Here is an 18285-nt window from a genome sequence, read left to right on the forward strand (position 1 = left end):
CACCATAAGGATCCACAAGTTCATGATGACGACCATAAAACTTCTGCAGTGATGACTTCAATCTTGTAGCAACATAACCCTGTTCCAGAAGCCTATTTGTTAGCGCAATACAAAAAGTCTGTGTAGTTTCGGCAAGCTCTGGCATAACGTATGAGTTGTGATATGAACACTCCATATGCCGGAGCCGAAGGGATGTTGCCACAGATGAAAGGAAAGTTGACAATTCTGAATGAAAAGTCATCATGTTTGTCGTAAAGTTTGGTAAATAGTTTTCCTTTTCTATCGATTTCTAAGTGTAGGTCAAGATATGAGGCTGACTTCACAGTGTCTGTAGTATCCTTTATCTCAAGTTCTTTTGGGTAGATGCGATGTATCAAATCCCCGAAATTAGGATTGTTTAAAGATAATATGTCATCATACAAGCTTTGGGAAAATTGCACTTTTGACCATATGTTACCCCTGGTGAGCCCACATCCAGCAAAAAATGACAAAAAAATCACCAAATATGACCATTTTAAGGCATCAGACCCATTATTCTGCACATGTCCTAGATATTGGCTTTAGCTTAACCTTAAGTTTCACCTGGAAACCATCGAGAGATGGACAGAAGGACAGACAGACTGACACGCACAGCTGTCAATGAAGGCAGGGTATCACTTCATACCTAACCACTACATGGGGCAGGGTATTCAAATTTGCACATACATTTTGTAAACCATATAATAAACAGGAATAGTAATGGTGTATATGTCAGACACAACAACCCCACCAGAATGAAAATGTCAGTCTGAGGTCATTGGTCTTCAATAAACAACGAGGAAATCCTCATACCACAGGGCTGCTGCAGCTGGCCCAAAAACATCATTATACACAGATTCACCAAAATATATTCCCCTATATACTAAAGTAACATAAGTTCATAACAAAACATACTATTTAAAGGTGAAAGCTAGACAATACATACAAAGGCCAGAAATTCCTGACTTGGGACAGGCACAAAAAATGTGGTGGGGTTAAAGTACATTGGCATGATCACAACCCTCCCCCTTTTAAATCTTGCCTATGTGGACAACATTTCACAATAAAACACACCTTAAAATCAGTTTGAAAAGGTCTGAGTCATTTATATAGTGAGAAAACTAAAAAAGGATTTTGTTATTTAGTTAGGCTAACTTTTGTTCTAAAAACTCTTGGTAGTCCTGTCCTTTAAAACACGTTTAAGGTTTAACCAAAAAACTTTTTTTCATATTTTTGTGTCAGAAATTGCTATTTTCAGCCATGGGAGATTTCCTGATCTCACCCATAGGTGGGACAAAACAAGCGACATATGTGACATCATATTAAATTGTTTTATGACATTTTGAAAATTTATAGAATGGAATAATGGCAAGCAAGGCATACTGAATTGGCGAACTTATTACAATATTCATTTTAAAAAAAGACAAAAAGAATGAAACAACATTAGAAAAAGCAAGACTATAACAATTTCAGACACCTTCTAGTGAGTTTTTGATATTCTCTAAACCAGCAGACAGAGCCTCATTAAAGAATAATCAAGGGAACCAAGGTTATAGCGGTAATCAAAAGGATGTAATCCAGGGACAAAGACCAGACATGGAAAACAGACATACACAACAAAGAAAATAGAGTAACTAAAATCATACCTACTAAGTAACAAAAGCAAATGAGCAACTCGGACTACACTAAAAACTGGGAGCATGGACCAGGTGCACTGGTAGGGTAAGCGTCCTCTGCTTTTCTAGAAACACCCACCAAATTGCTCATAAAAAAGTTAAGTCCGGGGTAGACGAAAGAGGAAAGGAAAACTATGACATGTTGAACAAATCAGTTTTCATGGCGCAGATGGATACACCGTAGCGATCCACCATTAAAGATCTTGGATTCTTACACTCAAGCTTTTCTGTCTTGCATCTTCAACAGTGTTGAATTCTTAATTATATATCTTCGAAAAAAAAAAAACTGTGATTGGTATTGAGGACCTTACATATCTGTATTCAGGCAAACTTGTATTTTTACCCTTAGGCAGGTTACACTAATGAAATATATTTTACATAGAATATATATATTTCTTTTTATTTTTCTTAATTGATTTGTCAGTCTGATGATCCCCAGGGATGCAAGTTAAAAATTAAATTAACCTCTGGCTGTAAACTATATGAATATGTATATAATGAATTAAAGTAGAAAATAAGAAATATAAAAAAAATTCTCACAAGTATTATAATACATGCATGTGCAAGTATTGTTATTTACAAATTGGATATAAATGGTCTCCTGGAGAAATGCAGATCTCAGGCATACTGGCCAATCAAATTTTAAACCAATGGTTTGCCAAACTATTGTTATTAGTACCATGTACAGTGTAAGTCTTTTTATTATCACTATCTAATCCCACTCTTTAAAGCATTCAGTGTCACATCTTCCTGGTTCTATGTAACAATGCTCAGTACCATTTTTAACTTCCAGGCAACATAATTAGAAATTAATATAGAGGAGCAGGTCTAGACTGTTATTTGCTCATTTGTTTAAAAATCTAAGTACATGTGTACATTTTAACATAATATGTATGTTGCTGGAATCTATAAAGGAAACTATTTCCCTGTACAAGTGCCTGAGCATAGCGTTATTTTAGATCAGCTGCAGCCTGCCCTGTGGTATGAGGGTTTCCTCATTGTTCATTAAAGACCCACAGGTGGCCTTGAGCTGACATTTTTTATCTGGATAGGGTTGTTGTCTCTTTGACATATTCACCATATCATTCATATACCTTGTACATGTACATAAGAAATCATTTGAATTAATGATTGAATATTGGAATTGACAGTTCAGGCTAGGAGCAGACACAGCTATTGGAAAAGACTTAGAATTGTACAATTACATTTGAATTTCATACAATTTGTTTCTTTTTCATTGATATTGGTATTGGTATTGGTATAGGTATTGGTATTGGTACAGGTACAGGTATTGGTATTGGTATAGGTATAGGTATAGGTATAGGTATAGGTATAGGTATAGGTATTGGTATAGGTATTGGTATTGGTACAGGTATTGGTATTGGTATAGGTATAGGTATTGGTATTGGTATTGGTATAGGTATTGGTATTGGTATAGGTATTGGTATTGGTACAGGTATTGGTATTGGTATAGGTATAGGTATTGGTACAGGTATTGGTATAGGTATAGGTATAGGTATAGGTATTGGTACAGGTACAGGTACAGGTACAGGTATTGGTATTGGTATAGGTATAGGTATAGGTATAGGTATAGGTATTGGTATGTTTGTTTCCTAGACATACTAGACTTAGATCAAGCAGCAACTTAAAAATCATTATATACATTTGTACCAAGACCTGATTTCGATGAATTGGCCTCTTCTTACAATTGTATCCAGTGATGTTCATATTTTTAAGCATTAAAAAGGAGGCAGCGAAACAAAATAAACAACATTGCTACACTTTGTAATCTGTCCTTCTCAAATGGCGATAATATGGGGTAGGCACTGCTAAACCAGTGAGCACCATGAGCTTTACCATACATGTAACGTCTGTGCGAGACTCGTAAAAATAATAAAGGACATTTCAAAGAGGGTCGGGAGTCGACCCGGATGAAAAGTGCAATATTTTTATTTATATTTTAGCAGCAAGGAAAATCTGTCTTGTTAATTAATGGGGAATTTTTTTTTCAATAAATAACTTTAACAATTTTTTTCCCAAAATACCAACCGCACGAGCATAACCCCTTTCCCCTCGCTCTCAAAATGGTCAATAACTGTATAACACTTCACAATACTTTAGATTTTTTAACCTTTAAGGGCATCTCTAGCAACATTCATTTCAGTTTTGGCCTGTCAGATCAATCTGTACAGATACCGGAAATATTACAGTTCTGCACAGATGGTGGGAATATTTTACACATATCATGTGACATAAACAAATTTCAGACGACAGCTGCAAATTCCAAACAAGAAAATGATTGCCTTTCCTATCTTAGAAAAGCTATGCTTCGATTTTGATAATATAATCAAAGTTATATTTTTTTCCGAGGCAGGTTAGGTTCTTGACAACAGCAACAGTGGAACAGCAAAGATACACGTATGTACATCCACATGTTTCCAGAAGTTTTTATAAACATAACATTCACCTCTTTAAATAAGTAAAACAAATTAGAAAAAGACTTGAAAACTATTAGAAAAGATGGATCTATTTTTAATGAAACATAAACTTAACCTATATTTTTTTATTTGTTTGATTGAAGGAAATGATGAGTTTTCTATGTAAGGACAGTCACTTTTTTTTACTTCCTGGACATGCATTATTTTCCTTAGTATATTGGGGAACCTTAAGGGAAATTTAGAAAGTACCTGTTAAAACGGTAGAGCTCACACCGCTTCGCGGCACTCGCTAATAACACTGTATGTTAATTGCATTCTACGTGTAGCATGTGTTTCTTTGCATGAAAATAATATTACGTGTAGTTCAAGCCAACAGACCCTTCTCTGAACTTTAAATGGACAAGTTATGCCAGGATTCTATTGTACTAGCTCACAAAAGCAACAGCCTGCAAGTAGACATGCCACTCAATCTGGACACATTATACGGACTCCAAGATCACAATGGTGCATCAAATCAAAGTGGTATTTGAGAACTCACTAAGCATTGTGCAGGTTGCAGAGACAGATGCACAACAAATTGAAGAACTACTTTAGACCATATCTAAATTCCTCTATAATATTGTGGCAAAGGACAAAAGTTACATGTTTCATTTCAAAATGTTATTATGTCATTGATGATTTCGAACTGTAATGACTGAAGAGCGAGAAACACAACGAAAAAAACAAACAAAAAACAGCATTCACACATCAATAATCTTGGACTACAAAGCGTTTTTCATAGCATTCATGGAATTCTCAACACTGTTGTCAATGTTGATAGTAAAGTAAGTTTCCAAAGCTTGGCTCAGTATCAGTCATTGCATTTTTTTTTTTCAGGGAAAAGGGTCAATTGAGACAAAGAAAGGATGGAAGTCAAGAAAACACTCTATAATTTTGAGTACAAAATCAACGAGAGCAATTATTTGGGGAAAATTATCCGCTAAGTTCGGTGCCAACCAACATGCACTGGACCGTGTCGAGATAAACTTCGAACAAAAACAGTCATTTTCATTCATTTTTCGTCATTACCTGGACGGTTGTACAATTCCAACTCTCTTTCATTGTTTACATCTTTCCTATATTCCTGATTGTTCATGTCTTGTACGCCATCAGACGCTCTACATGCGTTTTACAGAATTCAGCATCTTTGTGAAGCATCTTCATCATTTTCGGCCATCAAAATTATTATCATCGGAAATTCTCGGCAGTTTCCGTCACTTCCGGTCATAATTTGTCATGCAAGGTGCGCTCGTTCTCTTCCGATGATTCATCTTTCGAACTTGATAAGGAAAAGCCCGAGAAAGCTTTTCATGTTCAAAAATCAAACGCACCTTTATTTCCGAGGTGTCTCGGAAGCTTTCTTTGTCAACAAAACCACATGAAACATGACGACTACTTTTTCAAATCCATCCCAGCTCTTGCCACTTGGTAATTAAATCACATTATGATATAAAGATCTCATTTATAATGTTTTCTTTTTTTATTGCTACTCCATTTGCTTAGATTTAGAATTTAATATTTCCAGTTCAAAGTAAATTGTATTTGTCATTATTTATTTCAACAATTTTGAAACAGTATACATGTTAAACATGCACAGTGAAATTGAAAACTATTCAGTGCTGTGCTTTCTTATCTTGGGACTGGTGGACAAGGTGATGGGACAAGTGAATCATGGAAAGCTCCCATAGAAACAGGTAGTCCGAATTTCCCTTGACCTAGTCCGAATTTTCTCTGATCCTGCAACCATCCTCTCTTTTATTTGGATATTCATATGTGGGGTTGGGGTCAGAACGATGTGCCATACAAAAGGTTGGAGATTTAACAGTTCTGCTGAGTATTGCCCTTCAACCGCTTGTAATGACTTTCAAGTTGAAATTGTGCATGTCACACCTACCTAGTTCGATTTAAGAATCATGTTCCTGTATGCTGATAACAAATTTGCTACAAAAATTACATTTATTGTTGAAGTTTCAATAATTTTCTACGAGAGACCCTGTTTTGTTGACATTTTGAACCATAATAGAGAGTAGGCGGAGCTTGTTACTTTTGGAACATTCAGGGTAGCATGGATGCAGAAGGTCTTGGGCCATTACTGCTTCTCAGCCAAGCATTTTTTTTTTATCTTAGGCCGAGTTAGGGGATAGAGTGTTCAACTTTTCTCATGTTTTTTGTGAGGTCATGATAACATAGAAGTTCGAGTAAGTTCACATACCTGAAACTAAAAAAAAAACAAATCTGCCATCATGCAATTTAAAAAAAAGTTTGTGCAGTTTTTAAGGTCCTTAATTTTCATTTTACCATTTTTGGACGTCTCTATTACAACTTAACTCCTTTGGGAGCATATAAAGTACACAACTGTTGACACTAAATTTTATTTCTCCACGCTTCACAGTGGAGACTTTATGAGGAGTCACAATGTCTCCATCAAACACAGTGGAGTCACCATTTCAAAATTTACTTGTAATTTAATTCTTTTGTTTACATGACAATATACATTTATTGATTCTTAAAGTTTAAAATCATATGAGTTATATATATTAACACAGTACCTGAACTGGTCCGTGCAACAAAAATTGCAATTAGTCATTGATCACTGATCAGTTTCCAATCAGTCATTGATCCGTATAACCGATCTGTTAAACCAGTGATCGCATCAAGTGACCACAAAGTGGTCAATATATTTAACATTTTCCGGTGTTTTCTGTGTCAATTTTACACGTATTTACATAATGCAATAAATTTAAACATCAATTTATACTTTTATTCAACATTTGTTTTATTTTAAATACATCATCTGTCATTTTACATAAAGCTGTGATAAGATCAGTCACCGTTCATCGGTTATTGACCCATCAGCAATCAATCAGTCAAGGGCTATTGGTCCATCAAACTCTTGCGCGAATCGGTTAAAGGACTGTATACAGAAAAAATGAATGAAGCTATATTTCATCTCCGTTTATAATGGAGTGAAGACACAATGGAGTCACACTGGAGGAAAGTGGTGACTACACTTTGAAGAGTGGAGAAATTAAAATTTAAGTAGATGGTAGTGTAGCTCCTGTTTTGGACATGTAAACAAGATTTTGAGTGGAGTATTACAGGGTATGAGACAAGTTCTTGCTTTTATTTGATTTTAGTGGTCCTTTCTATTGAGAGAAGGTATACAACCTGAGCAACAACTAAAATATTGGTATGGTGGTCCAGGGCATAATCCAGACGGAGAAATGAGCAAAAACTTCTCCTTGTTTGTGCTCACTTCTCCCTTTTGTCTTTGACTGGGAGAAATTTTTGTATTTGTTGGTTTGTTTGTTGGGGTTTAATGTCCGAGCAGCAATATTTCAGCTATATTCAGACAATGAACATGAAATTGATGATAAAATGAACATGAAATGATGATGAAAAGAAAAAGGGATGGGACAAAAGGACAATGGGGTTGACAAATTTTGATTGCCACTGGAAATAGGGAAAGGTGGGTAAGGTCGGGCAATTTAGCCTCCTGTGGCGGAGCCCTATGGTTCCTACTCCGGGAGAATACCACAGTAGGGTTTTTTAACGTGCGAGGAACATGGCATCTTTCCCAACACTGTGCACCACTATGGTTTGCGGTCAGGTTTTCCGTATTATAGCCTGACAACCCCAGCATGTAACACGCCAGGGGTACCCCATTCCACCACCTGAGGCACACATCCCAGTTGCTCTGTGGGCAGAGCGCCCTAGCCCCCGGCTAGGGTTCTGTGCACTTTTTAGTCGCCTTCTATGACAAGCTTAGCGCTGCTGCAGGCCTATTCTTTTAACACCCGGACCTGCATGGGGCGAAGTTTTTGTAATAGATTATATAGACAAAAATGTAATTTTTTTAAATAGAACTTACCAAAACTTCTACTTGTCATTGACTGGCCTGTGGAAAATTGAAGATTTGTGATTATACATCATTATCAGCTGTGCAATTAATCTTCTCTGCTGTAGTTCTTACAGAACCTAAACAAAATATACAGAAGAAAAGACCCTCACAAACCCCCAACAGTGATTGCATCTTTTTCTTTATTTTCCAGAACTGGTTGACAAATGTATTGGTTCTCGTATACACATTGTGATGAAGAATGACAAAGAAATCGTTGGAACATTACTGGGTTTTGATGACTATGTCAGTATCCTTTGTAACAATGTGCTATGTGTACTGCTGCAGAGTTAGAGAATGAGAGAAGGACATATACAGTGAAACCTGTCTAAATTGAACCCTGAAAAAAAAATTCCAAAACCTGTCTGAACCAGATGTTTTTTGTAGTCCCGTCTTATCAGTTTAAATGTATTTTAACCTTGGTAAACTTAATAATTTCTAAATCAAGCCATTGTTGTAAAAAGTCCAAACAGGATTCGTTAAGATGGGTTGCACTGTAATAATAAAAAAAGGTATTTCGGCATGCCTAAATGATCTTGACTACCTCATTTCCATTTTTTGCTAGAGGGTAAATGCATATACCCCTTTAATTTTATTTATTTTTTTTTTTTTTTGGGGGGGGGGTCTAAGGTTCTAACCATTGCAATTTTTTATTTTATATGGCGACAAAAATAATCAGTTGGCGATTTTCTTGGCGCCTAGGTTTTGTATATTAAAACTGACAGGAAGTTAATCAGCAACGGATATTCTCTCTAATTAAACAATTGTGTTGACACCTGGTCAGAGTTAATTGACCATGACCAATTTACAACTGAAGGCAATTAAAGGTAATTATACCAGGCGACCATGACTGACAATATCCTCATGGGAGGTGTCAATCAAATGTAAATATATTATTGAGCCAATCAAAACTCTCATCATCTGGTCAAAGACAAACACAATTATGGCCATGTGCATGTGGATACGTACATGTACAAGCTTCACAGCCCTGTGATACATTCAGAAACAGACTTACCTAATAACAGAATAAGTTAAATCCAATTAACAATGATTATACCATCAAGAAGTGTCTATACACACTTTTGCCTTGTGGCTTTTTTGGCGGGAAAATTGGTAAACAATTAGAATGGGGATTCCCAAAATCTAATTAAGGAAATACTACTCAGATATTAAAATAATTAACTGGGACACAATTAATGGTCCATGGTACAAAATGATGTTTGCTAGAAATTTTAAGTTTGTTAAAAATTTTAAAAAAATCAAATTATATTGTAAGATAAATTAGACCATAAAGGACAAAGGTGAACATGTTATATAATCGGGGGCTATATGAGAATAGTTATATAAAGTCCTTGATAGAAATAAAATACCAGTTTCTGGAGTAATACTTCATTATTTTATGCATATGAAAGTGACAGACTAGAGCTAAAAACCTGCTTTATACATGCATCAAGAGTGAATCTTGGTACATGCATGTATGTCATGAATATTGAGAAGTTTATATTTTGATGAATTGACAAAGATAATTCATCAGTAGACTTAATACTATCATTTTTTTGGCACCCTTTGGCTCTAATTTCTGAAAATTGGCAACAAAAAATGGCAGCTGGAGATATTTCTTGCGACACAATTCTGGAAGCCAGAGCAGCCCCTGTATGCCTCCTTGCTTTTTTGATTTGCATGTAAATTGGCCTTTACAAGAAGTGTATTATGTATGGGTTAGTTTGTTGTCTCCCTTTGAGTAACTTTCCTTAATTCAAACAGACATGGTGCTAGAGGATGTTACAGAATTGTAAGTATTTACAGGAATATTTTCTATTTTTGGCGGGGTTGCACTCATGCAAATAGGATTATGGAATGGTGATTGTAGGTCGACGGGCAGGGGGTAAAACTTTTTCGCAGCAACTATAAATCACAACCACGAAATATTTGGTACGCAACTTCAGAATGGGGCCCCATATTGTGGGATGTGATTTCAGGTCAGGAACACTTCATCTTCCTGTTTACCAAATTGGTCAAATACCAAATTTTTTCTAAATATTTTTTCACAGCAACTATAAATTACAGCCACTATAAATTTTGTATGCAACTTCATTATGGGATCCCATTTCATGAGATGCAATTTCAGGTCTGTCACCAAAATAAGTGATCGAAACACTTCATGCCATAAACAGAACTTTACGGCAACGAGGCAGATTCTGTGTTTGACACAATTTATAACAATTTTTTAATGATTTTATCTTTTTAGTTCGTGCTGTACTCACATTTCCTCAACTCAAGTAGACGTGCATTTGAATATCTTCCAGAGACCATACGAACCAATCTTCTCCATACATAACAAAATTAAATTGCTAGACTTTCATTCAACAACCCCACAAATTGTGGTTGGTATGGAGAGTCCTATTTATTTATCCATTTGGCCCAATAAGATAAACTATAGCACAATCTAACCTACTCCATACAGTTAGAGTGGCACCAAGTCAGAAAATAGCTTGCTAGACAACATCTAGTATTGCTGATGTAAATCAAACCATTAAAACCCCCTGTCTGAAAAGTATTATCAAAGTTTTGCTTAATTCTCATGTTTTTTCTTCAAATTTCATGGTTTTTATTAGTAATTTTTCATGTAACTTCAAAGGCTGTTTTGATCTTTTTGATACATGTAGGTTAGACATTTAACAACAAGAAATATTAGTAATTACAGTATTTCTGTAATACACAACTTTTTATACCCTGCCACACAAAATGGCAAGGTATTGTGTGATACTAATGGAAAAATTGCATGTCGATCCATATGTACATCCCCCAAAAGTTTCCAGGTGAAAACTTGAGAACAGATAAATGTATTTTTTTAAAAAACTTTTTGTTGTTTTTTAGTATCATAAAATTCAGGTTAAGTATAATTTTCAACAAAATCCCAGTCGTTTCCTTCAAAATTCTCAATGACTAACCGGAATAATAGAGAAATGTATAGGATTCAACTAGCCCAAAACAAGAATTGTACTCATAATTTCACTAGTCCAAATCAATTTTTACTTGCCCAGGCTTCGGGTAGGTCGCTAAAGGCAAGCACTGAAATCCTAAATGTAGTTTATTTCGATCTATTGGCCATCCTAAATGTAGTTATCGAGTGAGGCCATTTTGATCATTTGGCCATCCCCATTTTTCGTAGTTACGATGCAGGGTATCACTTAATGTTCCATTAATACTAATCTTTCTGATATTTTGAAAATTAAAATTCTGTCAATCTTACCTCCTACACTGAAAAACTACCAACTTGTTGCTACTAAGAATTGCATGCTTTCTTTATTTTAAATGGCTAAAACGTAGTCAAGTGACACATAAATGGCTAAAATGCAGTCAACTGTTACATAAATGGCTAAAACGCAGTCAAGTGTTACATAAATGGCTAAAACACAGTCAACTGTTACATAAATGGCTATAACACAGTCAAGTGTTATATAAATGGCTAAAACGCAGTCAACTGTTACATAAAATTCAGTGAATATGTATACATGTACTAAATACATGTACACAGAAATAAAGTAACCATTATTTTGAAGAAAATAATTGTACAGTGATACTTGTCTAAGCCGAAACCCAAATATTTTTTTTAAATCCCATAATATAAATTTTAATGTATCTTGAATCTGTTAAAACTAAAAATCAACCACTTGTGTAAACCAAACAAATTTTAAATTCCTAAAGGGGTTCAGTTTAGACAGGTTTTACTGTTGGCAATCATTTTTACAGTGAGAGTACTCCAGAAGGAAGAAGAGTCACAAAATTAGACCAGATTTTACTAAATGGAAATAATATCACTATGGTAAGTAGAAATTTGTTAAGACATTCTGAGGTCTTATTTTTTTTATACTTAGTGGTGTCGGGTTGTGTGCTGGCCTGTAGTGTGGTAGGTCGTTGGTTCAATCTGTGGCCGTCACACTAAAGACTTTAAAATTGGTAGTCACTGCTTCTCTGCAAAGCAAGCTGTACACAGGCAAACTTATTTCGCACGAATTTCACATGATTTTCACATGAATGGAGCAAATAAACTAATTGACACAGTTCACATGAAATTCAGGTGAATGGAGCCTTCATGTGAATTTCACATGAATTTCATGTGAAGCTCGATTAACATGAATTTCACGTGAAAAATATTTGCCTCTGCAAAGCAAGCTGTATTCAAGGGTATAGAGTAATGACTGATTGGCTCAGTCAGAATAATAGTGTAGTGGCAAGACTTCCTGTTGGCTGTGACTTCTATGAGATGCATGTAGCACAACAAAATTTCTGCTCAGCGTGTCAGATTAGTACAAAGCATGGTCTGTTCAATTGGTCAGTTGATTTCTTCCGGAAATGCATGTGATATCTGCCATAGGACATTAAACAATATTCAATCAATCATTACAACATTTTTGAGGTCTTATGGTTATACATGTACTTTGTTAAGCGGGGTATATAGTGACGGGGGTGTCTGGCATTCAGTTCATAGTTCCTTCTGTCCATACTTCCTTTAAGCAGGGATACCCATTTATTATCTGTTACTCCTCATACACCATTGAATGGAAGAAAAAAACCTGTAATACATATTCCCATTGTGCACCTCCAGTCCTAATTTAGATTTTGATCCATATCCAGGATTTGAAACTTGCCAGTGGCTCCTAAAATTTGGTGTGGGCTACTAAAATTTCTACAGTGATTGTAAGAACTATACATACAGGCTACCAAGCCAAAATTTGAAGTTAAAACCCAGATATCAATTTGGAGGTTTACCATACAGAAAACATAGACTTTCAGTAGTCATTTATAAATATGGGAATACAGTAAGTAATTAGTTTGGTGACATGTGTAACACATTAAGTACCAGTCCATATAAAATTCAGACGCTGCTAATAGTAAGATGATTCATGGTGTAGAAAAACCCACCAAACAAACAATGCTTTTTCAGTCTATATACGCTATACTTTCACATAACGATAATCATTTCTGCATTCAGATCTGCACTTTTTAGAAAAGCATACATTTATCTACCACTAAAACCTACCAAATGTAACCAAATCAAGAATGATAACTCTTGTAAAGTACAATCTATATAATTTTACCTCAAAAGCACAACAACCAAATGAAAAACTAAGGCCGGTTATATGGTCAGTAACTGTTTCTGAACAATAAATAAAACTGAATTTGGTGGGTTTTTGACATGCATGAATTACCTTCTGTCTGATTTTCATAAAGACTGTTTCTTCAATAATAGTCATGATTTAACTCAAGGCATGGAAACACCCGGCCCATTGGACCTATAAGTCACTTCAAAATAATAAATTGAATGATTTGATGGACAAAAGAGGTAAAACAAAGAATAAGGAAAAATTAATTTGAATAAATGAACATTTGCATTTCAAATAAGTGTTTAAAATTCAGTTTGCAGTTTGTCTTGGAAAATATTTCAAAAGTTGTATTAAATGTTTACATATGGTAAAGTTTTGAAAATTTCACTTCCTTCAATATGGGCAAAAAGTGTACTAAGTATATTGATAACATTTGCTTACAGAATGTAACTTTTATAATACCATGAACTAATAAATAATTCATGATATTATAAAAGTTACATTCTGTTAGGAAATGTATCTCGTCCTCAGTTATATCAGCATGACATAAGCAACAAAGTCTTCCCCACTTAACGTAATACAATGTATAAGAGTATTTCTCTCTTATCCATTAATCCTCCTACACTACTGAATGGAATTCAATGAAACTTTCACAGAATCTTTATTACATATGTTCAGGTGCATTTGAGATTTGGATCCAAATCAATTTTGAGGTGCTTGTTATCAAATTTAGACTTAAGGGTATCAATATATTGTAGTTTTTCACTTTTTCCAATTCGATAAGTAAAGGAAGGTTTTGTGTAAACTTGACAGTTTAATGTTAATGACTTACTTCAGTATAATAAGCATTTGATTTAAGGAATGCTAGGGGTGTTTCTAGAAAAGCAGAGGACGCTTACCCTACCGGTGCATCTGGTCCATGCTCCCAGTTTTTAGTGGAGTCCAATGGCTCATTTCCTTTTGTTACTTTGTATGTATGATTTTAGTTACTTTATGTTCTTTGTTGTGTATGTCTGTTTTCCATGTCTGGTCTTTGTCCCTGGATTACATTCTTTTGATTACCGCTATAACCTTGGTTCCCTTGATTACTCTTTCTAAAAATTATTCCTTCCTTTTTGTCAAAACTTTTAATTGTGGTCTTAACATTTTATTTTCAATTAGAAAAAAGAATGTATATGGAGAAATGAATAATATGCACCAATGATAACCTAAATACATTAGAGATTAAGATCTAATGCTACAATGCTATGTTCGAATAATTTGATTTATAAAAAGATTTCTGATTGGTTGGTTCTCTTTTAGCAAACCAGGTTATTTTGTGTAACCTGATTTAGAACTGGGACATCATTAATGCAATTCACAGTTGAAATTTTCCCAAACTTGTGGTGATTTTGTTATGATTATGGATCAGTTCTTATTAGCACTGGATCCATTTGAAATTAGGTCATGGAGAACATTTGCAAAGGGGATATATAGAGATAGGGGTGTCCATCTTTCCTTCCATTACTACTTCCTTTCTTCTGTTATTCAGTAATTCATAATTTATCCATTACTCCTCCTACATAATTGAAGGGAATTTTCATAGAATCAGTAAGTACATACCACTATTCCCATTGCACACTTCTTATTTTTTATTTTGATCCAAATCATAAAGGTGCATGTTATCAAATGAGGAACTGGGGGTATCAATTAAGTGAACATTGCTCACAGTTTTTCTATTTTTCTAGTTTTTATAGTCCATTTGAATTTTTTAAATCTTCAAACAAAAATCTTTAAAACTATAACCACTTTTAGATGAACAATATAGGACATTTTTTCTACTAGTGCACCAGGTCCATACTCTCTGTTTTTAGTGGAATCTTAATTGCTTGTGTTTCATTTTTTTTTGTGTATATTGTTATAGTTTTCTTCACCTAAACTTTTTATCCATGTTCTTATCATTTTTTAAGTATGACAGTTAACTCTTTCTAAAAATCATGCAGAGAAGGATTCATTATCAATTTGATGTTTTTGATTTGTGTCATAGTTTTCTTTTTCTCTTTCGTCTACCCCAAACTTGACTTTTTAAGATCAACTCAGCAGGTGTTTGAAGAAAAACAGAGGATGCGTACTCTACTGGCGCACCTAGTACATGCTCCCAGTTTTTTTGTGGAGTCCGAGTTGCTTATTTACTTTTGTTACTTTGTATGTGTTGTTTTAGTTACTTTATGTTCTTTGTTGTGTTTGTCTGTTTTCCATGTCTGGTCTTTGTCCCTGGATTGCATTCTTTTGATTTCCCCATGAATCTTGGTTCACTTGATTACTCTTCCATATCTGGTCTTTGTCCATGGAATGCATTCTTTTGATTTCCCCTAGAATCTTGATTCCCTTGATTACTCTTTAAAATCTGAAGTACACATGTAGCCTAGATTTTCTTGATAGACCAGTTCAGGGTTCGATACTAACAATAGTCTGGTAATTCTGTGCCACCCTAATTTGAGAGAGGACCACCTTCAAATTTTAATGGGTAGTCCTTTGGGCTACCTAAATTTAATTATTAAAATTTTACTATACTTAAAGACAGGGCTGCAAGATAATTTTAAGGACTACCTAATTTTTTCATCAGAAAGTCCTTTGGGCTACCTAGCTAAAAAAAACTTAATGTCAACCCCTGCAGTTATAAATGTTTGTTTTCCTTTGAAATTTGACTGGTTATAGTGTCAAAGTGTGTTCAATTTTGTCGGAAAATTTCGTTAATTTTTTAATAGTCAATTCAATTTTTTTTACTGTAAATATCTTCTAAGTACAATTTTCATTGATGCTTCCATGGTTTAAAATAAATGGCATTATGAAGGGTTTTCAGGAACAATTATGTTGTGCAAAAGATCTGCGGAGAACATGAATCCCTGCTTTTGCATGATTCTTAGGTTGAGGCATACTAAGGTATTCATCATATTATTGGCACTGTAAACATGACAAAAATGGACCAAGTTTTACTTCATACTATATTGACATAGGTCAGTCAGACCATTGAATTCACTGCTATTAATGTGATCAATCCATATTTGGTGTGTACATTTAAAATAGGTTACTGTTTACAGTCCATTAATAATTCCATTTCTTACTGTCAATACACATTTACTACAGTTACCTATAAAGTCACTTCTAATCATACTAAATTGACACAATATGAAGTAACATTTTGATCAGTGGTGAATAAGATCCAGAAATTTACAGAAGGGGGTTCCAGATTACCATTTTATCACTTTTGCCTAAATTTTGCACAAAATTCTCCAACAAAAGGAAGGCAAAGGCCAATCCAAGCTCTGCATACCGTACACATGCCCTCCTGTTTTTCAGAAAGAATTGTGGAAGTAATTGAAGTGTAACTGTACATGCCCTCATTTTGGTTAGTCATCACTCTTTGTTGTTTGGATTTTTTCACCTCTCTTGAATCTTAGAATGCTTAGAATGTTATAATATAACCAATCTTTTTACTTGAAAATTGTTCTACTCTCATTTTCAGCTTGTACCTGGTGGAGAAGGTCCAGAGATGTAGCAGACGTTTGTTGTCATGACAACAGTCACATGGTTTCAAAATCTCAAGGAAGTCAACATTTACCTGACAGTGTCATAAATGCAATACACACATTTTACATCTGTCATACACATTAATGGTATCATTTATTCTATGTTTCATTATGACCATGTTTCATGTAAGACTGTACAAAGATTAGTTTTGTTGGATGTTTGTTAAAATCTTTTTTAAAAAAAGACAATAAATGAAAATCAAAGCAATGTTTTATCTCAAAATCTATAAAAGATACAGAAAATAAAGGTGTCTCCATTTCTTCGAGGCTTAAGGTAGACTCATAAGAGTTATTGCCCTTGAAAGACGAGAATGATGTTTTCACAATTCATTGCTCTGAACCTTAAGGTAGACTCATAGGAGTTATTGCTCTTGAAAGACGAGAATAATGTTTTCGCAATTCATTGCTTCAGGGCTTAAGGTAGACTAATAAGAGTTATTGCTCTTGAAAGGCAAGAATGACGTTTTCACAATTTTTATACTCCCAAAAACTTGCAACTTATAAATGGTATGCTGCTGGAATTCTGGAATTGATTTTTATGGTCACTACTTGAACCAGATCTGTAATAAATCACAGGTCTATACTTGAACCAATTTGGGCATAAGTGGTCAGAAACAAACATTTTACTGATAACTGGAGAAACCAATTAGGAATACATGTAAGTGGTCAGAAACAAACATTTTCCTGAAGTCTGGAGGGTAACTGAAATAAAAGGGTATGGATCTCATTGAAATTGTATGGCAAAGTGTCAATCCACAAGACTTCAAAAGCAAGGCTGGGATTGATTTTGGGGTTGAGACTGGAATTGTTTAATTTTTAGGGGCCATAAAACGTTTTCCTTGTACACACACAATAATTTGTTAAATCTGTGAAATGGTATCACAAGGTTCTGTAAGACAAAAGGTAGGCTTGGATTGATTTTACGAATAGACTAGAATGTTTTCATAAGTAGGCCTCAAAAGAGACTAAAAATATTTTGCTGGTATGTTTCAAACTATAGAAAAATGCTGACCTCAAGAAAAACTAATGGGAATCTAGAAAGCATTTAGTCCATTGGTCTGTCTTATCAATATAATCATGACCAAGTTAAGTATTACAAGTTTTAAGTTCTTTGACCATTTTTCTGTTGTTATTCTTCAAGATTCCACCTCTTCAGTTGTAGATATATCAAGCTGTGTCTTTGAAGCATTTTATAGGCTAATATCTTGAAAAGCAAATTCAAACTGATACTTACATTATATAGAAACATGGAATTGAGTAAATGATACCTTTGGTAAGGCCTGCAAGGTTCCTTTGGCTGAAGTTGCTGGATGACTAATTATTAAGTGCTCTTGAAAATCAAAAATGATGCTTTTTGCGGTTTTAACCTAATATCTTAAAAACCATGAATTATAGGAAAAACCTTTAAATTGGTCAAATGCTTTCTATAAATTTCATTAGTCTTAAGAAGTTGTATGAAATTTATTAAGAGTTATTGCCCCTGACAGGCAACAATGTATTAGGTCAATACCTTAAAACCAATGAAAGAGAGAAAGAAAC

The 18285-nt window shown here is 34.5% G+C and overlaps 3 protein-coding genes across 4 annotated transcripts in view; 1 reads left to right on the forward strand and 2 right to left on the reverse strand.

Annotated features, from left to right (window-relative positions):
• LOC148600061 (triple functional domain protein-like) overlaps positions 1–5378 on the reverse strand; it is a 210575-nt gene extending 205197 nt beyond the window's left edge. The window contains exon 1 of one of the 2 annotated variants that reach the window (XM_088558975.1): positions 5201–5378. In XM_088558975.1, the coding sequence (XP_088415101.1) occupies positions 5201–5267 (67 nt within the window). In that variant the 5' untranslated portion in view covers positions 5268–5378. The remainder of the gene's footprint in view (positions 1–5200) is intronic. The other variant, XM_088558978.1, reaches the window with a different exon arrangement.
• LOC148600066 (uncharacterized) overlaps positions 1–18285 on the reverse strand; it is a 116076-nt gene that overhangs the window by 10401 nt on the left and 87390 nt on the right. The gene's annotated exons all lie outside the window — the stretch shown is intronic.
• On the forward strand, positions 5479–16954 carry LOC148600067 (U6 snRNA-associated Sm-like protein LSm5). Its single transcript, XM_088558983.1, has 5 exons — positions 5479–5599; positions 8224–8319; positions 9834–9861; positions 11823–11895; positions 16683–16954. The coding sequence occupies exons 1-5, from the start codon at positions 5557–5559 to the stop codon at positions 16713–16715; spliced, it is 273 nt and encodes a 90-aa protein (XP_088415109.1). The 5' UTR covers positions 5479–5556; the 3' UTR covers positions 16716–16954.

The sequence above is a fragment of the Perna viridis genome, chromosome 13 (assembly GCF_037379345.1).
Source record: "Perna viridis isolate PV_CMFRI_1.1 ecotype Kerala chromosome 13, ASM3737934v1, whole genome shotgun sequence".
In the NCBI taxonomy this organism is placed as follows: domain Eukaryota; kingdom Metazoa; phylum Mollusca; class Bivalvia; order Mytilida; family Mytilidae; genus Perna; species Perna viridis.

What these genes read in the sequence shown, in the direction of transcription:
- LOC148600067 (XM_088558983.1), top strand. Translation starts at nt 5,557, where the DNA reads ATGACGACTACTTTTTCAAATCCATCCCAGCTCTTGCCACTTG. An exon ending in ATCCCAGCTCTTGCCACTTG is followed by an intron (nt 5,600 to 8,223) that starts GTAATTAAATCA and finishes TTTATTTTCCAG; the next exon opens with AACTGGTTGACAAATGTATT. An exon ending in GGGTTTTGATGACTATGTCA is followed by an intron (nt 8,320 to 9,833) that starts GTATCCTTTGTA and finishes TAATTCAAACAG; the next exon opens with ACATGGTGCTAGAGGATGTT.